We start from the raw sequence: 26,337 nt of genomic DNA on the forward strand, positions 1-26,337 counted from the left end.
ATCTCTCCTGCAGAGAATGTAAAACGATAAATATTTAATCAATACTTTCAAGATTTCAATACTTCCTTCTTTGCGTTATCGTTGCGTATGATTACGCACATTTTACGATCATTCTGTATCTTCTCCAAGCTAGATATTTCTGAGGTTTACTATTGTCCAGAGACTTGTCGTTATTATCGTCGAATTTATAGTCTCCAACTTACGGGAATACATGGAGCACAAATAATTAAAAGTTTCTCGCTGTAATTCGGAGCGTTCTACTCAAATGTCTCAAAGCCTACCAGCTATATTACTTCGTAGTGGAGTTTATAGGAGAGAAATTTCACGCTTGCGCGTCATAGAATGCAGTCAATTCTAGTAGCTAGAAACTTTTGCCGAGAAATTTCTCTCTTAGTATAGTGTATTAATGCCGGAAGTTCAGAAAGTCGGTTTTACACGAATTTATTTCCGTCTCTCAGATGAATACGCCTCTTTTTTCCGAATGTGAAGCACCGAAATGAAGGGAGACTTCCTCATTCTCTTTGGCATTGTCCGTCTTCTAAGATTCCTAATGGAATGCGAAAGGCGCTTTTGCTTGTCTGTGAATGCAATCGTGTGATGGCACTGAGGCATTTCATCGCTGTTTAAAGACTCTTTAGAATGCGAATTACAAAGGATAATGTAGGAAGCCTATTATTACAACACAAAATTCATTGGTGAGGAGTAAAATTGTGCAATACATGCATATTCAGGAGCCGCACAGATGTATTACACGTTGTCTAATGAAATAAAATATCTTTGGAGATAATATGAAAGTTACATACCATAACATATTGCAAAAAGCATATTGTGATGAAAAGCACTAAATATAAATCACGGTTTTTCGTTATATTGCCATACTGTGTTAAGATATAGCGGATGATGATTTGACAATAGTCACTTACAGCACACACGGTCAAGGCTGGCCCGTCAAGTAAGTCGAGTCGATGATGCGGAAGAGGCACCAATAACGGAAGCAGGAGGAAGGACGTGCGGCGAACGTAGTGATTCACTTGGCGAATTTCCGTCGTGCCGAGGAAACGTCGACATCGAAACGAGACCGCCGCGCGCTGTAATTAGAGGCGAGCCCGGGCTTCGCCGGAAGAAAGGTCGGTTTTGCCAGCGATCTTGAAACAGCCGTCTCGTTGAAACTTTCGTGACTGCTCATGGCTCGCGCGGCTATTGAAGCTGATGGGCGGGGGGGCGGGGGAGGCAGCAACGGGGGAGGTAAGCTTCCGCTTCGGCGAATTTATCAGGGCCGAGACTTCGTTACTGTCGTTATATAGTTCCACCACGATCCCGGCAATTTTACTCGCATGGGAGATACATCGCACTAGGTACAGCGTGAAAAACTCGGACTGTGAGAACGAGGTAAAGCAAACGAGTTCTGCAGTAACGGGAGGAGGGAAGAGGGAGGAATGACATCCCTTTTATTTGAAGGATTGTTAGTTTTGTTAAAATTCCTTGTTTCCTTCGAGACCTTTGTCCAATCTCGTCGTAATTTTTGGCATTCATTCAATCAAGAAACAATTTTGCTCCCCGTCGCGAGTTAATTAATATATATTAATACGTTATGCCGAAACTTCTGAAGACTTATAATGGACTTAAATTAACATTTGTGAATGTTTATAAATTATTTACTAACGTGCTACCAAGGATATGAATAATTGTGCGTTTCATACGATTTAGTATGCAATTTTTCAATTAGTTTCTTTATATGAAACCTTTATAGAGTTCTTAATGACGGAAGTTTATATTTAAACAGGCAAAGTTTTTCGAATATGTCTCTTTTCAAACCTATTATTTTTATATCATATTGGTTCTACAAGATTAGGTAATACTCGAGTAAATTTTCTTCTTATATAAGCTTCGCCTATTGTTTTACTACATATAGCTCCGTGCATCTTCGGAAAAGGTAGTGGAAGCTTCACCACGGTGCCGCACCTTTTCCTATCACATCCATAAATCACTTGTTTTTCACCCCGACAAAATCCCGTTCTCGATAATTAGCTCGTAACTTATAACCGCGCAATATCGTAAAGGCCATCGGAGAGTGGCGAGGGTTATTAGTAACAAAGTTATTAGATTCGCGCGCAGAGAATGTTCCATCACACTTTAGTTCGGCTGGGCTCTAGTTTGACACCTTAACTTTTTACGTGGAAACTCGCCATATATTAAAATAACATTTAGTCCTTATACAAGATATATTATATATAATACAAATCAATTCTTTTATTGTACATTTCATCGTTTTTTCAGTATTAAAATATAAAGCTTATAAAGAATCTACATAGCTGCAATTTTGCGATACAATAGCGTTACAAACACGGAAATTCTGTTTTATTATTTTTTAGATATATGATTTGTAACTCTCTTTAATTTTGATTCGCCAAAGTTCCCAATTTTCAATTATATGTAACTTTAATGATACCGAGTGAAAAAATCGTTTTTTTCTCAATTTATATCTATGGCATCAAATAAATGTGTCTTTTTTATAACTAATGAATAAAAGCACATAATCTTGAGGAGGTACATTGTTGATATCGCCGGAAAATAAAATAGATCTCAGATTATTTCGTGAAGCACTCTGTTATGCGCGTTTAATCGGTCCATTCCACGCTTTAGACTTCGGCCTGACTGCAAATTCCCTATTTCGCTTTTCCTCTTATCCTACCTTGCTCTGTTCGGCCTGCTATCTTCGATACCTCGTAAATTTGCTTTGCACCGTACACTCTCGATCGAAGTTCATGCTTGCGGGATGGACGTCCGCTTGCATGGGCTGTGCTTGCTGGCGAGATGTTCAACTGCGCCTAACACGGTAGATCTTCCTGTAATAATCCAAATTTAAACGATTCTTGATATAAATATATTACTGCACGGAGAGAATTTTCTCTTAAAATTTACCCCAAAATCATGGTAGTTGTGGGACAACATGTACCACCAAGAATTTTATACAATCTATTCTGATTAATATCTACCATAATAAAAAATATTAATATCTATTACATTAAAATATAAAATATGTTTGATTAATTTTACTAAAATATATCTAGGAAATTTCAATAATTTTTCAAAATTTACCAATCTGCTTGGTAATTTTTATCACGTTGTTTGTAAAATGTCTTTTGTATATTTTAAAATTTTCTTGGTTGCCAAGTTGTCCCAAGTTTGTAGTGAATTTAAAGGTAAAATATAACAAAAAATTCTCTCCGTGTGTAGCGTTAAAACATGTCGCAAGTTAATCAAGGAATCTTTTATCATGGATAGAAAGTGATTTATTTCTTCAAAAATACTTAAAATTGTAACATTACCATTGACATTATATCTACGCATATAATATTTATAATTATTGAATAAAACCAATATAGATATCGTTATTCTTGATATTATTTCCACATCTTGATGCAGAATTACCAACGCTGCCGTCATAGCTCAAAAACAATTTGCGGATTGCAAATAGTTGGAGTACATTCCAGACATGGTTGTTCAGCAATATTTCGCGTATATGTATATATTTTCTAGACCGTGATGTTGCAAACGTCATCTTGTTGAGTGAAGTTATTCTGTTGGAATTTGCGTTATTTATATAGTTTTACGTCTATGAAAATGTTGAAAATATCGTACACGTAAATGGACAAGATAATTGTTCGTAGAAAGGAAACAGTGTAAATTTTCGGGAAATTAAATATTTTATGTCAGACAAATAAGATGATAAATGAATATATTTTCTACTTAATGTCAATATCTCCTTTGTCAAAAATAAACACATGCACGTTGTATTGTTACATGTAAATGACTGACTACAGACTGTTAAACTCTCTGACGGATTAACCAAGTTTCTGTAAATATTGTATTTCCACACACAGACGTATTGTATTTTTTTACCTTGACTGAAAAAAAATATATTGACTATTTATTTAGCAGTAGTTTGAAACGACTGTTCTTCCCAAAAATTGATTAATCGGTCACATGGAGTGAAAAAGTCTTATAATAGCATACTGAAAAGATTGTTAATAGTACATTTAACGATGTTTATACGCGAGCGTTACTTCTGTAGTAACTTTACGATAATTCCTTCGCGTAAACAAAGTTTTGTAGTAACTTACGATAATTCACTCCGTGTAAACGAGTGAATTATCGTAAGTTACTACAGAAGTAACGCTCGCGTAAACGTAGTATATCAGTCTACTACGACGTTTTCGCGATACGCATAAAACGAAACGCTTAACATGCTTCATTTTGAGTAACTTAATCTGTGTGGTTATCATAAAACAGCGTTCCGTTGTAAATGAAGATTAAAAGGTTTCGCGTATAGAATGTAGAGGCTATACTTTACACGGATTCATATTTATAATTAGATTATTACTTGGAATATTACATAGAAATAACTATTGATCGAAGTTGAACTAAAGGCCGCAACATATACCTATACCTTGCTATTTTTTACTAGCGCTCCGATCAACTTTGATTTATTTGGTGAACAGGAAAACTTTAGCTTACATAACAGTATTGACTTTTTCGATATAATTTATTGCAGTCGCGCGCTATATATTGAATACAATATTTAAAACGAACAAACATTAAGGTTCGAGTGGATCAAGATTAAATAAAATCTAATGTTTTCTAAGGCTAAAAAGTTCAAAATAGATGGTAGATTTCGCAATGCAATTTTTGTCAGCCCAAAAAATATATCTCCGCGCGAAAAAATATATCTGAAAGTCGGTACTATACAAGTGATCCAATTAATATTTATTTACATTAAATGTGGCTCACTAGTAGAATTTCGTATTTTATTTTCTGTTTAAATAGAAATTTGTTGATCAAATTGATTTTATTCGGGATGATGACCATCAAGAATAAATCGTATAAATCTGCCTTTAGAGGTGGAATGCACGTCCTGTGCGTTCTCTATATGTATATCTACACATTGTTCTGCCGCGAGCAATGCTATTCTTGCTCTCTCGGTCTCTCTATCTGTCTCACTTCTTCCCGCAGTCGCCCTTTCGGTTTTACGCGTGTCCGTTAATTGCTGCATTTTGCTTACAGGATCAGATTATTGTGACAGCTGTCGAGTGCAGCTTGCGTGGCGCTTTCGTGTCCGCCAGTGCATCTCCCTGAACGTAATTCGTGAACCAAGCTATTCGCGGTGGGTTTCGAGGGTTCGCATTCGTAATCGAACGGGGTTGGCCCGCCTCTTTATCGGAACTGACTGACCTATTTCGACTCTAACTATATTTGCAAACGATTAGTTCGTGCGATTGAATTTCGTCAGTTTAAATACATTTTAACGATTTATATACGTTATCGTTCTTTTGAGCTACGAAGTTATGATGCGTACATGAACACACATCCGCGTAGTGAAACCGCGTAGAACTTTTATTGAAAAATCGATAGATCATATTTTAGCTGGTTGAAAAAAGAAACGAACTGACAATATTTATTTAAATCATATAAAAATTATATGATCAAAGATAATGTAACTTTCTGGCTTTGTTCGTCAATCTTTTTATTTTAAGAAAATGTATTTGCTAAAAAAGATATTTATTTTTTTAAATTATTTCTTTATAACATAAAATTGCAAAATAATCATCGCACGCTTTTTCAGTCAAATGCTATATTAAATTAATTAATTTGTATATCATTACCACGTTGGAAGTTCCCAATTACATATTCTCGGGCATGAAGCGTCGGCACGAGACTCGCATTTAAAGATATACACCAGGACTGTTAACGGCCCGTGGTTGCTTGCTTGCCGCGACATTTAAATTTTTGATTCAGCAGGCTTGAAAAATATACTTGTTAAAATGCACATACATATGTATGATTTGTCGTTTAATGCAGAAATATTTCACAGTTTCGATTACGTATGCGCGCGTCACGCTACATGCCCGTCCGTTGCTCGTCCGAAATGTTGCCTCCCTCGGCGGCAACCGTCCTCGTTAATAAATTGGTATATTTCGCTCGCCGAATTATATTATCGTGACAGCTGTCTATAGCAAAGGGTGCGTCACGTGCCCTAAGAGAGTAGTCGTTTTCCAATTCTTCGAAGCGAGATTTGCGGCGTGCTATCGCACACTTTCATCCAAGAAGAACGATACTGAATAATCAAAACGCAATGTACATTACGCGAAAATTACTTGTGTTTTATTACGATATTATGATATTAATGCGTCTAGTAATGTATCTTATTTATAGCCAAATTCGAATTTAACGTTAAATTCTAAGATTTGTATAATTTTTTTATATAGGCAATTACTTTTTTCCTTCCACGGAACGGGGTGTAAAAAATGACGACTCACGTAGTAAACGTGGCAGAGTTTGACGTTTATTCGACGTGACGCATGAAAATTATATTGTCATTAAAGTGAGGAAATGATCTATTCATTCTAATGTTGTGTCGTTCAGTAACATTTTATGTCAATTAGCATCATGAATTTGTATCTGTTAATTACGTTATTATTAACAAGTTTCGCAGAGAATATACGCGTCCACCCAAGGGAACTGAGTAATAATGGTAACGGTAAATCTATTTATAATCTGACACAAATCCCCAAAGAATTGCTGAAAATGCTACAATTGCTAACAATATCAACGATATTCGGAAGTAGCGACATATAATTATGAGCCCACGAGGATAAAACAACATGTAACAACATAATATAAATGACGAAGGCTATTTATTCTCGATAACTAACTTCCGGAAAAATTATCGTTATAAAATGAATTCAAGAAGCGCGGTTAATTGTTATACACCTTTAAATTATACGTGATATGTAAATTTTAATTACGGTTTATTAATTTTGCGATAATGTCACGTCGGTTGCGTCGCTAAAGATCCTCCGAGTGCAGCGCAATTTATTCACAAAGCAGCTCGCGAAATGTTAAATAGCAGCCAACAGTTTTTGTAACACCGCGAGCCGAGTCTCATTCGTAGAGAGACCGCTGTAGAAAACTTGTCCCAGGATGTTTGCACAATGTCGAAGCAGCGAGCTCCATTTGTCGCACAGGGATAAAGTCGCGAGTCTTGGTGTCCGCGATGAGCGCGCGAGTTCGTGGGGGGGGGGGGGTGAATGTCTCCTCTTTCTTCGAGATCGCGCGCACACATATATACACGCACACATGGAAAGGAGCAACCGAGCGTGCACGAATCGATGAATACCCGTGCACTCTCGATTCGCCCCGACGCGACGGCAGCAGAGTGACGGGAAGAAACCGGAAAATGGCGGTGAGTCATGTCGCTACCGTTCCTCCGCGCGAGCGCAACCATTCATTCCCCGATTCGTATACCTACGTATCCACTATACCAGCGGACTTGTATAGAATTCCGTAAGTACCCATCGAGCTGATGCGGTAGACCTATCTGTTTGCATAGCGCCCGTGGAAAAGGGGATGAAATAGCAATAGCGAAATCGTAGGGCGGACGGCGAAAAGTGAATTGCGCGATTCAGTTATCTCTTTTTATTTTCTCTCCCTCTCTTTTAAGCCTCTCTTCCCTCGGTTTAATTCAGCACACACGCGGGGCTTTTAAACTTTCGAAACCGCGCGGGAATCGTGACATTTGAAACCGATGCGATATGGAAGCGGCAACAATTCTCCATTTCTGAAGGGACGGGAGATTTGATGGAATCTCTGGATGGGGAGACGGGAAATTCGACATTTGCGAGATACAAACGCATTACGTATAGAAATTTCAGAAGTTGTTCAGCGTTGCGAACGGAAACCGGCCGTCTTTTTTCCGGATACAAATTTGTTCATTTTCTCTTTTTTTTTTCTTTCGGTGCTCGCGGAACTACCCGCGTTGAAAGGAAGTTAATTTTTTTCGCCGCAATGTCGCGTCGATTCAGCATTTACTGGCGTCGCGCGAGAGCATCTAAAATGCCATCGTAGTAGGTGCAAGGTTCACTGCCTCGAAGAGGAGAGGGACATATATGGGTCGCATCGTGAATTGCATCGATGTGACACGATAATGGCTACTGCGGATGTACCGCGACGACACACACTAATGGTGGAAAATGAATAATCCAATGAACACATCAGTGCGGCACGAGGTTTCCGTGATTTATGAGACGTATTGTCTATTCTGTAATACGGATATACGGTGTGTTCGTATTTTGTGGATTAAACTGATTTCGTGTAACACATATCATTTTAATTGATCGTGCGTTAGTGATACTCGACAAGATTTTTTTCAAATTACACATACATATGCGTAAAATCTGCACTTTCTGTTACGTTAACTTCGTTACTTCCATCGCGCGGGGATAAATGATTGATATTGCATTCTTTTGTCAATAAATTTATATTTTTTAATATAAATACGATAAAAATGAAAGTGTTTTTATACATATCTACGTATAAACGGTACATAAATTGGATTCATTTTCTAATTCGAATTTGTATTGCATCTAGCATCTCCATGCTCGTTATCCATTTGCCCTGATTATCGTTGCGCTGTCTGATTTACCATGAAATCGAATCACCGCCATTGATGCTGAAAGCCCTGGTCTTAATGTTTCGTGCTGCTGAATTAATGAACAACATTGTATCGTGTTCAGAAATGTGTTCAAACTCGGGCGTCGGTGCTATCCGATCTTTTGCTCCTCGGTTACTGTTCGAAGTATATAATCAAGGATGAGGTACATAGACAGTAATCTTCCAGATGCTATCTGTTGGAGATACTCTATGTGTCAGGAGAAAACGTGATCAGTTTGTGATTTACTAGACGATTCTCAGATATCGCGCAGATGTGCGAGCGACATGCCTCAATTATCCGAATGTCGATTAAATGAACGATCAATATCCGGCTAATACATTTACTCGCTGTATGTTCTGCCGAGAAAACGTTTTATGACATCGCTATTTTTGAGTGTGCCCGTTATAAATATCTTATAAATTATATTGTTTGGATTAACGATCTTCTCTCCATATTTCAATGTTTCAGTATTAAAGTCAGCGAGAGAATCGTAAATTGTGATCAACGCATAAATGTAATCAAATTATTTTAAGAATTTTAGTTAGCCTTGTGCTGTCCAATAATATTTGAAAATTTCCGGAGAACTATTAAATTTATTATGTCTACTTAATTATACCCGCATACAGTTTTGTAAAATAATCAAATTGGTTCGTAAGCAGTTTTTACGAGCAATTTTTAAAAGTTTATTGGAAATGGTAAACATTATCTCAAAAATTTAAAATATGTTTATCTATTTTTAAAATATTTTTAATTCTATTTTACAAAAATATAAATTAGAAATAAATAGAGACAAAAAATTTATAAAATTATTTATGGAAGAAACAAATTATTTATGTGTGACATTACAATGGTTAATTATACCTGAAAAAATTATAAAATAATAATGCTAGCGAATGGAATTTAAGAATAATATTCTAATGATGAATTTCTACACGTCAGAAAAGAAATTAATCTATTTTTATTATTCACTTTATATTTATGATGCAATGCAGAATATAAAGTAATCATGTTCACATCGCGAGGCATTTTTTCTTTGCTTCTTATTGATCTGACTTCTTCGATTCCCATTCCCGTTGGTTCTGCTTTCAGCAGAAATTCTATTGTCCCACTTGTCAGAGACATTCGGGGTATTATTGTCCTCGACTTTCCGGAAATCACACGACTCATCTCGAGCAGAAGCATCTTTTGGAGCCGGCGATAGCTGGCAGGTAATTAATCGCTTTCTTTAACATCTGGTGCATTGCAAGGTTGTCACGTTGGAAAATGACGGTTTCGTATTTCCACCGCACATTTTACGCTAAATTTGGTTCTCTTAGTTTTATTTACTTTACTAATTTATTTTATGTATTAAACTTAATAATATAAAGAAACTGAAGCAGAGAATGTGAGTATAGTGTATGGAAAAAAAGCCGAATAGAGTATCAAATCTTTAGGAATAAAATGATTTAATGGCAAGAATAATGCACTTTTAAAAGGGCCAGGATTCATGCTGTATGAAAGAATGCTTTATACTCGATTATAATATGTGTATATCTCATAACACTTCTGTCTTCTTACGATTTATTACATTAGAAGCAATTTTTTTTTACACATACATATATATATAAAATCTATACTGTTCATTTTTATTCTAAAATGCAGCAGGTGACAAAATAATGCAGATAACGTAAGCGATGACGTCTTATGCAATTCATTCGTATTGCCAAGTAGGTATTCAGTATGTTGCATTCTTTGCGAGATATATCATTATTCTCTCGCATAATAAAGTCGTTCAGGGGGTGAGAGGGGAGGGGTGGGGAGGGGAGAATATGATCAAAATGTCTGCGGTTTCTAGTTCTCGTTCCTGAAGTACATTGTGTTGGCAAGAGATCAAGTTACTGCACATATATAGCCATCGTAACCTTCTTCATTGCCATTATCGTGTCCAAGCCAACCACGATGTAAGAGATGTCGAGTAATTATGTCGAGTAATTTTTAATGAAGATTATCATGGCTGTTTTTTTTTAATTATTCAAATTTCTTGCTAAAAAATTTTGTTTTTTAATTTCGTGTAAATAGTGCTTACTACATGGAATCACAAGAAAATTTACAAACGTGACATTTAAAGATATTCTATTATCTGTGAGACTATGTCAGGATCATCTATTCTGCATTAAATAATTATTGTTATTCTTTTTAATATCTATACATTTAATATTGATACATTAATACCTGTGGATATCAGCAAATATACGCCGCGTGGCAGATATTCGGCAACAGCATAAAAGTAAATATACAGTAGCGTAAAAATAAATGTCATAACATTTGAAAAGTTCCAAACCAGTTTTCCTCTACCACAAAGCATGCAATAATTGTTAAAATGTACTTTGGAAACGATTTAAAATTTAATCTTGACGTATACATACCATGACACTATTCATTATTGCGGATATGTATCGCGGAAACCACCGGATATAGAGCAATGGTATAACGAATGACCGAAGCTCCGATTTCACGTTTCATATTACACTCCATTTGGCGTTACAGCGTACTTTCTATTACTATTACAGCATAGGCTCTCTTGGCACGATAAAACCGCAAACGATTCGATCAGGTTCGTTACCGCAATGCGATATAGTTTCCCACAATTGCTCGCTAACCACCACTGAAATTACTGACTCTCGGGCTCCCACTTGTCTTTCTGTCGTCCACAAAAGGCCTGACACAATATCGGTCCTGGATTCGCGAGCGCCAAAACTTCCTAAAGCCCCCGTATTATGTGGTGTCCTCTTCTATGAACACGCTTGCACATACACATACGCAAACTCGAGTGCGCCGTCTGGCCGTTCTTTCTCTCTTCCGGGGAAATTCCATCATCGCCCTTGTCAGAGACAATTGGAGTATTATCGTGCCTCCTCGACAACATCCGGAAACTCGGTGAATCGACGCGGCAAGAAACCTCTCAGAAAGACGTCGATAACCCTACGTCACCGTCAATAAAGGATCACCTCGGCCGCCAGCTCGGTCCTTGTCGCGATCGCCGCCGCCGCTGCCGTCGTCGTCGTCGTCGTCGTCGTCGTCGTCGTCGTCGTCATCGTTATCGTCGTCGTTGTCATAGTAGCGCCGTAGAGTTCTTTTTTGTTGATGAACGGCTAGGTACTTCCAATTGCCGATACTTAATCAAACTTATTATATCGAGCAATCCGGACTTTCGGTTCCTCGCTCAGCTCGAGCGTCTAATCGCGAAACTTTCAAGTTTTTTGCCGGACAGCTGCTCTTTCCAGCGAGGCTTGAAGAAAAACAGCTGTCTAGCTCGGTGATGTATCTGCCGCTTACGAGGATTTTTGCGAGCGTTCTGCCGATATCAGGATAACGCTACCTCGAGGACTTCGCGAATCCACGAATCTCCGGGAGTAGTTGTAGCAATGTCAGTCTAAACGAGTGATGTGACGAAAATTGCTTCGATCAGGTGATCCGAGAACTATATTGCGAGGTGACATTTAGAAAAGTTATAAGAAAGTAAGAACGAACAATTAAGTTACTTGCCATTTTTGTTTAGACATTATTTAAATATTTTAAAATAGCTTAAATCGTTTATTCGCTTTTTATATAATAGTTTCTTATAATATTTTAATGATTTTATATTTAAAGATGTTTTTATAATTTTTCTTGGTTCTGTTTTTTAATTTATTATTTATTGAAAACAAAAATTTAGGAAACTTTTTGTTTTGTATATCTTTAAAGTTTAGCATTATATCTGTACTATATATTAAGGAGTCAATTTCTACTTAGCTATGTAGAAGTTGCCATAGATTTCGCGAGAAAATTCGAACACAGCCGGCCACTTGAAGCAGCAAGAGAATAAAGTAAAAAGAAAACAATGCAGGTTTTTCCTCGAAATCGGAAGTGCAGCGAGAAATTCCGAGTGCTAGTTGCAATATATATGGCGGCACCGATAAAAATGTCCGAATGCTCGCGATGGCGCCCGCCATACATATAGACGCTATATACACTCACACAAACAGCGCAACGCGCACCTTATACAGGGCGAGCCGTTTGTTAGCCGGCGAAGCTGAAGAACGTTACATCACTCGGCTGGATAAGCCGGTACAGTGGAATATACTTGAGATTAGGAGCGCGATAATTTACTGCCGGGCTCTTTTCTTCGTGGGGCGCGCCCACCGTTCCGCTACGTCGTATCCGACGCTCGATTTCTGCACGTAGCGCACAACGCGCGGCCGGCGCGGCGCGGCGTCTCGATGCGAACGAAAAAAACTCAATTAAGAGGACAAACGGCGGAGGTCAGAAGTAGAAAAACGGTGAAAAATGCCCGGGGCCGGCAGTGGCGCGCCCGATGATGCCAAGGAACCTGGCTTCCCATCGCGGCCGAGTTCCGCCTTGCATTTCGGGGGAGGGAGGGGGTTGGATGCACTATCCACAGCCAACTCACAAATACGCAAACTCGCGTCGCCGTGTACGTGCAATGTGCAGAAGTTACCCCCAATAATGCAAAAGGAAGGCGAGTGAGAGCGCCGGGGCGACTGCATCTAGCATCGGCCGATCATAAGAAAACACAATAGTTTCGCAGTAGTTTAAAAGCAGGCACCGGCGAAACGAAGTCGCGAAGACCGGGGCGGGGGGGGGGGGAGGCGTCGTCGTTCCGCTCTCCGTTTCGCCCCGGAATTGTAATCGCAGACTTGAGTACAGCGATGGGATCCGTTTCCGCCCTCCCTACCCTCTCGTTCGTATCGCAACGCGGAATCATAAAAGCATTAAAAGGTAATACGGAATTTCTGTGAGTCCCAAGTTCGTACTTTTTATTATTTCCGATGGCGAAACGCTTTTATGATGACGATCGATCTTGAAAACTTTTTCCTTTATTGTTTTACGATATATTGTAAGACGATATATCAAATATTGTGCGTTATATAATAAATATAGCGTACGTAATGCTGCTCAATTAAATCATGACGCGGATATCTGTGAATTAAAAAAAGGTTTGAGGAATTTTCGCTGATTATTCTAAAATAAATTTTGCACGTAATATAAAGTTAAATTTACTTTATGCGCTTCAGATAGTTTAAAAGTGATTTAAAAATAGAATGTGCACTCGGTACTAATTACAATAAATACATAATGCTGGAAACGCGATGTATTACAAAATATGTAATTGCTCATTTAACTTAAAACTGGATTATTAATGAACTTAATACTGCCAGAATCCTCTCTGTAGTTAGTAAAAGTATCATCAATCATTAAATACCCGTAATTAATAAGCTATCGTAATTGATTTTAATTCAAATCGTACGATATAGGACAGCGAACTCGTTTTCGACGCATCGTTTCTCGCTATCTCTATCAACATCTGGCGTAAACTGTTACATAGATATTGCTGCAACTCCATGTCTGCAGTCTGTAATGTTGGCTGGTCTTCCGTCATATGCATAACTCCTGACGGATACACCGCTGCATCGCTTCGGGCTGCATCATGGAAGTGGGGTTATCTATCTAGTAATAACTAAGTGTTTGTTTAAGATGGTGATGTGAATGTGCAGTTCATTTTACTGGGCCCTAATGTACGATATAGGTTTCTCTCTCTGTTAGAATATCAACTGACATTAATATATTTAGTGTGTCATAAATTTTAAGCAAACAAAAGGATATAAATGTCTATCGTATTGTCGAAGTAAACTTATCAATTAATTAACATTATAATTGTTGACCGGCTATATTTAAATATCAGATATTATATCAATTATAACAAAGACCGGAAGACACCAGTGCAGTTTCGATGTAACAGCGCTTCATAATTCTTTTTCGTTTTTTTTTTTTTTTTTTGACAGCACAAAAACGTTATATCCTCAACTGTAGACGCTAAGAAAAAACCGCTCGAAGAAACGAGTTATAATTTATGATCTTGGAATCCGTCTTTTGTGAATCGCAATATTGCTCATCGATCAAAGTCTCATCATTCCACGTTCTCCATACAATGACTCAATTTCTTTTGCCAATCTAATAATATTCCCTCTCTCGTATGATGAATAGCTATCCTCGTGCAAAAATGTTCCCATTCTATTCTTGCTCATTTCCTAGCTGTTTCGCTGTATTTCCGCAAGAAAAGCGTATCATTTATATGTGTAATATGAATACATGTTTAATATCAATTCGTATAATACCACCACCACCACTTACCGAAGAGAAATTATATCTCGTTTGTAATCACACACATAGAAGGAATCTTTGATGCAATACGTGCATAACGCTTTACCGATTTCACATCGTACTCTTTCAGCAACATAAAAATCCTGTGTAGCATAGCTAATAATGTCCAACAGGTTTGAAAGCTTTTCGCAAGTCGTGCAGGCTCTCTTGGAGCTTTGCGAGGTACGGCGGATCGCTTTTCGGTGACGTTAGAACCGAGTGAAATCGAATCGAGATTTCGTTTCATGTTCGGGTGACACACATCGAGCAATCGTCTCGTATTCGGTTGTCACGGCTGTAACGAGAATCGCGCGCCAGCGAGTACAAGAATGAAGCGACGTGTAGCCGAGAACGTTTCTATCTTCCTTATGTACATTATGTTCACCCGAGTAAACCGAAATTCAAGAAACTACAAAGCCCCGTGCATCGTGCGCATTCCGAACGGATTCACAATACACAGTTATGGTGCACGCTCGGGCTCGTCGCTCTCTTTCTCTCTCTCCCTGCATCGTCGCGTTGATCGAGCGACTTCCGGCGAGCGGCGTCCTTTCGGCGCGACGCTCGCATGATTTTTCATAGTGATACTGGCGCATTACCGAACAGTCGATATATCACTGGCTAATAGCTGGCATCGTGATGCTCGCATTAGTAAGCTCGTAGACGAGGGAGAACTCTCTTCGTGGTATATCACTTCGTTGAACCAGTCGTCGGAGAGTCGTTGCTCGTTCGGCCCGTTTTACGACGAACAGTGGCCCACGTATGTGCGTTAATACGCCGGAAAAATGGCGTGTTCGCGGCGCCACGATATCACGTTAGAAGACGAGTAGCGAGGAGAGAGAAATGAGAGAGAGCATATGCATTTTTCAAGCGCGCCTACGCAACGGCGGCCCTCATTAAGGCTCATTCGCCAAACGGCCGCGCCGCAGCAGATTACGGTGCGGGCAAAGGGACAGTGAAATGTAATGTGCAGCGCCTTCTCTATATTCGCGTTTCCCGTTTACGTTTTTGCATTCGGCGAATTTACGCTGAATTACTGGCGCGGCGTGTTTAATTCAGTGTTCGTGGTCTTATCGAGATCGCCAGTTCAATCATGCGACGCGCGGAACTGCGATTTTGTGCTACGCGCGCCCTCCGATCATTTTGCATGAATCGACGCTTTCATATTCCAATATTTGAATATCCCCGGCTGCGCGTATTATTCTGGAATATGTTTATACGAGAAAACGCACAAGATAAATTGTTACCTGATTTACATGACTATTTTCCGGTTATACCGATAGTTGCGGTTAATTTACCTCGGGGTACACTGCACTCATGCGTTGCCCATTGTCTATGTTCTATTTCCTTTCAAATAGATAATATTTTCTAGCTAATACAGGTACCATATATTTTTAAAACAGAATGTTTTATAAATGTTTTAATTTAATATTATTAATGTATTATTTATTTTAGTTGGAGCAACTTCTTTAATTGAAAATTTGAAAATATGTAAACAAATATGTAAACACAGAATATATATTTATATTTCGTATATATTAAATTTTAGCTTCGATTTATTATTCTTTTTTTAAAACTGCAATTGCAACTGTTTTATTTTTGGGATATATTGATATACTGTCGTCGATAAAGCCAATAGTTGACATAGGGTAAACTGTACATATTGATCGAATATCAAATTTCCACTTGCGCACTATCTCGTTTATCAGCATGTCGCATGTGTAATGGTCTGTTACATATAAATGTTGCTACTAACAAACAACGTTGCGAGTCTTTTTTTTGTTTACGCATACATGCATCGTCTTTTTTAATTTCCGTAAAAAATTATGACAAAAGTCTATAAGTTATATATACATATACTTCGCTTAATCATGAAGACTAGAAAATGAATTGTATTTAATAGTGATTATTTTTTAAAACATTCCTGAAATTTTCTTCTATAATTGCCCCTATGAAAAGATACACTGCCGTTTTTTTTTTTTTACATCGATCTAGAAACAGCGTATATAACGCCAATACCCGATAAACCGCGACGAGTAATACTTCAGTTAGGAGCTCTTTTTCACATCCGATTTTCCTATTCGCCAGCTGGTCGTAACCATCAACTTATCTTTTACATTTATAATTAAGCATTTTATTTCCGTGCAATGTTCACTGTAAGCCGGGCTGTAAAAATATCTGGCTACGACTTCGTCGCATGAGCACACGGAAATCGGGTACTTACGTTTTACGGCTACATCGTGTCATTTTCCCCGGTTCTCTTCGTCCCCAAGGATTTTTGTCTCGTCTCCGGTGCAGTAAAACTATAATTCTATACGGTAGCTTCTCGGTATTTTTTTTTCCTCGTCGTTTCACCGTTGTCGCGCATGGCGGACTCTGCAGAGCGTTTCGCTTTATTCGGGCTCAATGATGAAGTTATACGTTTCTCTGCTTTCACGCAATTACGATATTTTCTCGGGATTTGACATCCGACTGGTTGTGCGCAGCCAGTCGCCGCTACATTTTCATTTGGCCGCATCAGTGTTGTGTGCTTTCACGCCACAATATGTGCACACACGCTCGATACAGCTTTGCGCTCCATCTGTCTCTCTTTTTCTCTGTTTTTGATCCCATTTTTTAACGTGCCCCGCATTCAGCTCTGATATGTCAACCAGATTTTAGAAGGGATTATGTATTGCATTGTCTTTTCTATATTATATATGCTGATGCATGTATTCATCGGGCGCAAGTACGATTGTATTTGCTCATGCGCGATCATTAACATTCACTCGAACCCGATATCGAGAACATGAATCAAATGAAGCGATGGAATGTCAAAATAAGATGGTTGATTTGTCGTGAATTTTGCATTTGCGTATATATTTTGCATAAGCCGCGAAACAAAGCGCTTATTTTGTATAGATTTGTATAATATTTATTATATCTAATAACACGTCACACACACATGCATACGCACATTATAATGATCTAAATCGCATACAATGGCATATTTTTTAAATACAAATTAATATTAGTTCTTATATAATTTTTTTCAAAAACTTATGTATAATAAAGCGTATACTTGAATATATCTTCTTTTTATACTATGTATTGCTTATATATTGTTTTAAAATATGAAATATGACAAATTGAAATAACAGCAGTCAAATTACAGTCGTATCGTGTAGGGTCCATTTAGCTAATCAAAATTGTACTTATATGTGCGTATACTTAGGACGTATACGTATGTATGGTAATTGGCTGTCGCAGGACTGCTTTAGATAATTACAAACTCTCGTAATTGAAGCGAAGCGACGCGTGCATTCATGAATAAAATGTCAACTTCCTCGGTTGGCGTATATGTCGGTTAATATAACCCTCCTCCTATTTATGTCATTATATAAGTAACGATTAAGTTGGCGCGCATCTTTCATCATTACGTAGACATAGAGTCCCATTTCCATTCATCCGGTTTAATATCCTCTTATTTTTGTTTGCGCGGAAGTGCAATTTGTCCCGCCCAGTAATAACTTCTCAGATTGCCGACAGTCCGCCCGGGTTTCCACCAATTTCCGCTTTTCTAGCGAGTGCAGTTCCCTATTCTCAAATTTCTTCGTGCTTCATTGCGATCTGCCGCCTGTCAGCGTTTTTAACAAACTGCTCCGCCCGTCGCCGAAAGTCACATTTGAACTATTCTTGAAAAACTGAAGGCATTCTGTATCATTATCGAGTAAGTTGCAACCTTTTCGCGCACAATGCTGCGACATTAATTGAATTTTTCGTTGACACATTTCTTGTAGATTTGATATTTATTTCAACGCTCGTGTTAAATAATATAATATAACAGATGAGAAATGTGAGATTGTAAACTCTGCATTATTATAATTATAAATGTATGCAGATGAAAAAAATACACATATACATATAATGTGTTTTTTTAATATTTTATATTGATACATACTATCACGTGATAGGTACACGTAAAATTATGTAGATCATATTTCTTAAAATTGGAAATAAAGTAAACGCAGTCTTTCTCTCTTGTTTTTAAATGTATTTGGGGAATATTATTTCTGAAATCTGATTCTCGCTGATATCGCTATATCGAAGAATCGGTAAACGTTATCGCCCGCGGACGATAGTTGGCTGGTCGGCACGAGTGTTGGCGAAAAATGATGAATTTTCCACGCTTGTTGCCCATCACTCCAATCGAGAATTGCCAAACTTCGCGTAATAACTCAGAAAAATTCGTTAACTTGCCGCGCGTAACGTATACGCTACACGAAAATACAAGGCCGATACGCCTTCGATGCTAAATTTGTTTGTTGTTTTCGCTTGATTTACTGCGGTTCACCAAGCCACTCTGTTACTCCCCGAAGTCCAAACTTTCACCCCGCGTCTCTTCGCTATGCAATAACAATAAGCACGGATAAACACAATGATGTAGTCAGCATATTCGGTGACTTTCAATAATAAAGGGATCGCGTTTTGCAGAATATTCTCAACCGAATCTTTCGCACCAGGTAGAAACGTTTTGTTAATGTCTACAACAAATAAAACATTGAATTCAGTTTATCTTACTTTTCTACAGCCCAATGCGAAATATCGTTTAAAAAACTATCAGTTTTTCTGTTTTTGGCTCTTCAAAACAAGAGAGTTGAATTAACCGAAATCGTACAATTAATATTGATATGAACAGAGCATAACTTGCCTTTTTTTTTATTCATGGCACAGAATATTTTTTTGTCAGTTTCTCACACTGAGAAAAAAAATTTGTTAATTCCAAAAAATATTTAGTCCGATACGTTCAACTAAACATTTCAGTTAGTTAACTAAACATTAGTTGAATTAATTAATTCTTGATTAAAGAAACTAAATAAATTGTTGAAACAACTAATGTTTAGTTAACTAATTAAAATGGTTAGTTGAACGTATCGGACTAAATATTTTTTGGGATCAACAATTTTTTTTCTCAGTGCAAATTTATATATATGCGCGTTACTTACTTTTGTTTACTACATTGCTTGCTATAGGCAAGCTAGAGAGAGTTGCAGGTTGCAAGCAGCCTTGCTAGTTTTCTCGCTTGTTTTTATTGGCGCGTCGATTATCCCGAATAATTAGAGAAGAGTATCACGTTTGTCACGTGTAACGTTCAACGTGCGACGAAACTTTGAACATTGTAGGGCACAAGTAAAGATGCGTCGCAATTTGTATAAGACCAGCGTATATATAGGGAAACCGGTAACAAAATACGCTCGCTGTACCGCATGCATGCTTCAGCATTGTTCAACTTTAAAGCAGGTGAAAGATAGGAAAGGGAAACGAGAGAAGCTATGCGGTCGTTCTCTTCTCTTACTGAACCCGACGTTTCTCGTTTATCTACATTACTGTATAAAGAAACGGCCGATTGCACGTACTATGACTGAAATATGTTCGTTTGTATATCTGTGAGATTACCGGCATTCCAACGTTTCATTACGCACTCGCACAGCAATATACGAATGATAAATACTCATACGTTTCGTTGAAAAACAGGTCCGAACTACTTCTTCTGCATTTCTTATTCTACGTTGTAGTTTGTCGCATCTCTCTTTTAGTTGATTAAAATTTTATTTCTGCTTTTCCTCATTGGGCGTTTATTTCATGATAAAAAAAACCGTGATAAAACATCAATCAAATGTTTTTGATGAAATAGGCATCAGGGGCGCATATTTCAAATATAAAATATAAACCATATATTCAGTTTAAATCTAATTATAAAATAAATTGCGCAATTCGAACTGCAAATTTGCTGTTATAACGACTTTTATAATAGATCTCGTTACGGAATATGGTATATTGAACGAAATAATTCAAATTCATCTAATTAAGCAGTCCTTTATTTAATTATGTTGAATAATTAATTAAATTATACAAATGTTATTATATTATATTTAATACTTTTTATATAAATATCGTAAAATTATTTTACGTAAACCGAGTTAAACCGTCTAAGTTTTCGATCACAGATAAAATGCTTTCTACTTTTTAACATTTAGGAAAAAGAGGGTTGTTAAAAAAGCTATAGATTCAAATCATACAATTTTTATTTTTAATCAAGCTTCTATTGCAGCCAAGTGATTTGAGAGACAGAGATGAAGATTCAAATGCGTATAACATATCAAAATATTAGGAGAGAATTATTTTCGTGTTTAAGAGAGAAATTCTTTACATTGTTTTGTAATTTAAATCAAAGTTAATTATTTCATAACCACTAACATAGTACGAATGTATTAAAAAGCATGCAATACCTTTATGATTGTCACTGTTTTATTAAACATAAATCGCAATTGGCTTAGCGGTTGCATCGGAAAAATGAACCGCGTACAATATATTATGTCGCGAATGCCTCTTTGATTTCTGTACTACGCGTAATGTGTCGCGAAGTGCATTTCGTGACGAAGCGTCTCGCAGGTTTGGCCGCATACCAGGGCGAGGGAAAAGAGACACGAGAGAAAAGAGCGTACACGGGACTTTGCAATTCTGATCGTAGCTGTTCGCAGTTACGGGGTGGAACTTAATTTGTCCGGGGCGCGTTTGCGGGCGGTGCAATGTACAGACGCGGCGCGACGCGACGGTCCGTCCGCGACAGTAACGCTGGGGGAATCGTGTTGGAATTATACCGGGATGGCCGAGCCGCGACGCACCCATGCAGTCCGCATTGGGCTGTCTGTACCGCAAAACTCATTGCTGAAGCCGTCGAAAACGGCTTTTCGCAAATCGCGTCGATCGTATTTAACGAAAATGGTTTTACTCGCGTTGATTGCACCGTTTAATACCCCCGCGTGAAAAATATCATAGGTGGGATTTTACTTTTAAACGATATTTCCAGGATAATCTTTCCGTTCGGTCAAATCGACTAATTTTATTGCAATCAAATCTGTTTGCAGCGGCCGGAAAAACCCAATGTTACTTTTTCAAATGTGAGATTAGCAATGGACGTGTAACTTCACCCAATATTTTGATCAACGCTCGTATAACCAGATTTTTTAAACCGACTAAAATATCAGTTTTTGATGGAACGCTGATTAATCATAATTGATACTTTTCGAACGATAGAATAACGAGTAATCTTTAATCGATATTAATGTGAACCGGTATTTCTCACGTAAATACATTAAACTGAATACAAATCAAGTTATCGCAAGTGATTGTTTACCATATAACTGGGCGTTCATTTATGACTTGTTCGCTCGTCGTATCATGTTATATTACTCTGTTGATATTTTCGACAAACATGAATTTGCAAACTCTTTAATCTGAAGTTGATTATATTAGCATTATATTGAATAACAACAGTTAAATAGTATATACAAGAGATATAAATGCATATATAGTAATAATGTAAGTAGGTATAAATTTGTTTGAAACTCGACCGGTTTTCACAAAAATCAAATTGGCTGTTGAGAAATATGTTACAATAATAATAATCTTTACAAAACACTGATTAATCTATTCTGAATTTGTGATATTCAAATGATTTTATTTTATCATTATTTAGGCATTATCAACTGCACAAACTATTAAGATTGTTCTTTATACGGTCAAATTATCGCTATTTACCCAGAATTTTAACGTTAAAGGCTAATTGTATTCAAATTCACATTTCTCTTCGTTACGCTGCTTCCGATGTTTTCGATGGATCCCTGACTTTCTTTACTCGCAACACAAGGAAGACGAGTTATTAAAACTTTGTTATAAATTTTGAAGTTGGGGAAAGCGGGGAAGCGATGGGGTGATGGCGGCGAACGAAAAGAACAAACGCAACCACCTCTCATCAGAAAGTCTACTTGCTAATTATTGGAAGAAAATAAAAATTATTCTATGTATTTATTATTTATGTACTATCCCGGCTATCTCGTAACATACAAAAGCTCTTCAGTTTCAAAATATAAATCCATTATGAATATGCTTTTACGTATATACCTTGCCGTTTCATAAGAATGTTATTTACTCGCAATTTCGCATTTACCGTTGCTATAATTTAAGTATTTCTTTCATTCAGTCTGTTATCAAAAGCTCATTTTAAGTTATTTTTTTCTCATAATTTAAAAATTACAAATACTAAATGTTCTATACAGCTGACATAGAATGGAGGGGGAAGGGACTGACTTTATTTACTTCATAAAATATACTACCGTCATCGTATTGGCTTCTACCGCTCTCAGAAACGAGCGCCTTTATGAAAGTATAAAAATCCATCGTCCCAATTGACGTCGGCGAGCGAGGTAATTTCGTGTTGCGTAGCGCATTTCCTTCTTTCAAAGAAAATTGCTGAAACGTTAAGTGTTTCGTTAAATTAGCTTTCTTTACGAATCATTAGTTGTAAGAAGTGGCGCTACCGGGCATAGAAACTAGTTGGGGGTCCTGAGAGTTTAAATGTAGATACGTCGTGCAGTACAGCACGTAACTAACCGCGCAAGGGGAACGCGAGGGACGCGAGTATTGCGTCCTTCAAAAGAAGTCTCCGGAAACTTAGAACTGGCATCACGTCGGTCCACATTTTTCAGGATGCCTTTCAAACGAAAATTAAGCAGGAAAAAGCTTTCTCAACTTTCCGAGTCTTATTCGTAGTAAACGTGGAAATTCGCATCTTTTTGCCATCAAGGAACTTAACTGACACTTTTCAAGACTGCATGAAAAACGCTTTGTGACGCGACGTTGTAAAATTGTTTACAAGACGATTCGAAAGTTTTATTACAAGGTCTTTTATAAGTATTCGATTTACAAGATTCGCATTGCTTTGATATTCCAATAATTTATAATTATGTATAAGTTAGAATGACAATTTTTTATATTTGGAGAAATTTATTTCTTAAGAATTAATTATTATGTAATACATATATACAATATTAATATACATATATATAAAATTTTCTAATTTATACTTTAATAACATATATCGTACGTTCGGCTGTGTGTTAATTTTCATCATTGCTGCATTATGTTATGTTAATAATATTTTTTCTATGTAAACATTCTTGCTCTTATTGTGTGGCACGATTCATGTGGTACCGTCTGTTTCTTTCTCATTTCTGAGGATTCGGTGTAACATGTGCACAATATTAAACGCGGTCAGCTTTTCTTATTTAAGCAAACTCATTCCGCGTATAAGCCGCTCAAAAAAATGAGTTATTTATTTATTTAACCTACTTGCACAACGTAATTGTGGGCATTTTGTAAGTTGTATACGATATTAAATTTAGGAGACGGGACGAAAAGAAGTATCAGTGTTCGAAAAAAGTTCAAAATATAACGTAACTTAAAAGTCTCCTTTAACTTTTTACTCATATTATTATGATTTAATGAAGGGGAAATAAATAATAAAATTATAATTGCATAAAGTTTATTACGTATATAAAAGATAAAAAATATTTATTTCAAATTTATTATAATAAAGAATGTACAATATATTACAATAAACGCACTAAAATAAATTACGATAATTATAATTTCATAATAATCATTATAATGCAGTAAAATATCACATTTTAGATAATAAATCTTTGTCCAATTTGCGAAAAATAAATGCTATAAAATATTGAAATATATCGCACGCAATTTGTGGTAGCATAAAATACGCAAAAATGAGATAAAATTTACTTTGAAGACGTACAAAAAATATTACATTTTAATGCATCGGATGAAACTGCAATCATCAATCATGTTTGGAAGTATATTTTTCCACGTTTTCGTAACAGTTTAATATCTAATACACGAAACACACAAGTACAGTAGTATATTTACGAACAGGTTATCAAAATGTTATAATAAATTGAATGGATGTGACGAAAGATTTACATGTCTCGTTGACGTGTAAACTTCCGCGCGGGCGTGAAAACGCGCATCGTCCGTAGTAGGTAAAGTGCCATATTTTCTCTAAAATATTACGTATAACGTGGCATATGTTCCTGATGCTTCTGAGGAGGGAAGTAACCCCGCAGAGTTTTGTTCCCATTCGCGGCTTGTAGACCCATACCCATTTCCGTATAGCCCGGAGGTACTACGTAATAAGAGCTTCATTCTGCACCAAGGAGTCGCAGCCTCCTCTCCCTCTTCTCCCTCTCTCATTCTGGTTTAATACAAACGCCATCCAAAGCTCGGCTTCCTTGCGGCTTAATAGGTCGAATCGTCGATAATCCTCACGTAACGGAGTTTCAGCAAAAAACACCGCGTTCGTTCGAGCGTGAGGGTTAGTTTGCAGAGCACCTCGTATGGGTTACGCGAAAATGGTTCGGATACGAGAGATGGGGTTGGGGTTTAATATATGTATATGTAGATATACGTGGCCGCGCGCGTGGACGTGAGAGCTCGCGCGTGCGTGTGTTTGCGGTTGCATGCATAGTTGCGAGAGCGGTTGCGCGAGGGGAGGACGAGGGGAAATTGTCATTCGGCGGAATTGCAATTTCTCGCTGACGCGTGCTGTGCAACCTCTCGCGCGACGACTAAAAGCGAACTAATGATGCGCACTAGACTTAATGCCTTGTGTTCCTGTTCTCATTTTCCTGAAAGGTGCGAGCTGTCTGCGGGAGGTCAGCCTAGAGATGATTCCGGAAGTGGTGCAACGTGGCGACAAGGTGATTCTGCGGTGCCATTATGATCTGGAGAATGCACCACTCTACTCCCTCAAGTGGTACCGGGGCAAGCACGAGTTCTACCGATTCTCGCCCACCGAGGAACCATCCACCAAAGTCTTCAACATTTCTGGGATTAATGTCGACGTAAGTGACTGAACGAGATCTTCGATAACGTTTTACATTTATTTAGAATGAATTCTCGTATTGCTGACGTATTTTTAAGGTTGTAATCAATAATAGAACATATAATAGTATATATTATACTTTTTTTTTTAATACAATTTTATATTAAAAAATAACGTACAAAGAGAACAATTTAATTTGTCACATATGTATATTATTATTTTCTCGAGACAAATATGAAGTATAAAATTGTAGGTATATATGTATAAACAAACGCATGAGTATACTTTTAGATTAACATTTTAAGTATTTTTAAGTAACACATTTTCGTCAAAGCTTTTGCATAATAACATTGATTACAAAGAATTAATTTTCTTTACATAGTTTTCTAAAGTTTAAAATCTGTTCAAGTCTAAAATAAGTTTGTATTTATTTATCTCTCTTAATATATTTTATAATTCTTACAAGAAAGAGCTACATTATTTATGAGTATAATTCTTGGTTAATAAAAACTGCAATACAATTTTTTCAATTGAGGATATGAATAGAATTCATTAACATGAAAATTTTAATAACATGAACGATGTTATGAATTCCAAATGGCAAATATTTGGCGTTTAATAAACTTTATAATAAAATATAAAATGAGCCATTTCTGGTACAGATAATATATTGGTATATAATTACCAAAATGTAAATTGAAAGTGGATCGATAAGCAGTAATTTCACATATACATAGAATAGAAAATGTGATAAAATAAAATAATGTAATCCAAATATATAGATATATAATGTGCGGGAGAATATCTGGTATAAATATATCTATATATATGATATATTTGTAATGGCTATAATATAAATAATTAAATGTGCTTGAATATTTTTCACTTATTTGTTCTTTTTCATACCAAAGAAATATTTTCATATTTTTTTCTATTATCTTGTCAATTG

At 37.0% G+C, this 26,337-nt stretch overlaps 1 protein-coding gene across 3 annotated transcripts in view; it reads left to right on the forward strand.

The window, feature by feature from the left end:
• The window catches only part of LOC139822868 (uncharacterized), a 183,734-nt gene that overhangs the window by 98,501 nt on the left and 58,896 nt on the right, over positions 1 to 26,337 (forward strand). For all 3 annotated transcript variants that reach the window (XM_071795022.1, XM_071795020.1, XM_071795021.1), the window contains exon 2: positions 25,199 to 25,407. In XM_071795022.1, coding sequence (XP_071651123.1) covers positions 25,231 to 25,407 — 177 coding nt within the window. In that variant the 5' untranslated portion in view covers positions 25,199 to 25,230. The remainder of the gene's footprint in view (positions 1 to 25,198; positions 25,408 to 26,337) is intronic.

The sequence above is a fragment of the Temnothorax longispinosus genome, chromosome 12 (assembly GCF_030848805.1).
Source record: "Temnothorax longispinosus isolate EJ_2023e chromosome 12, Tlon_JGU_v1, whole genome shotgun sequence".
NCBI lineage: Eukaryota > Metazoa > Arthropoda > Insecta > Hymenoptera > Formicidae > Temnothorax > Temnothorax longispinosus.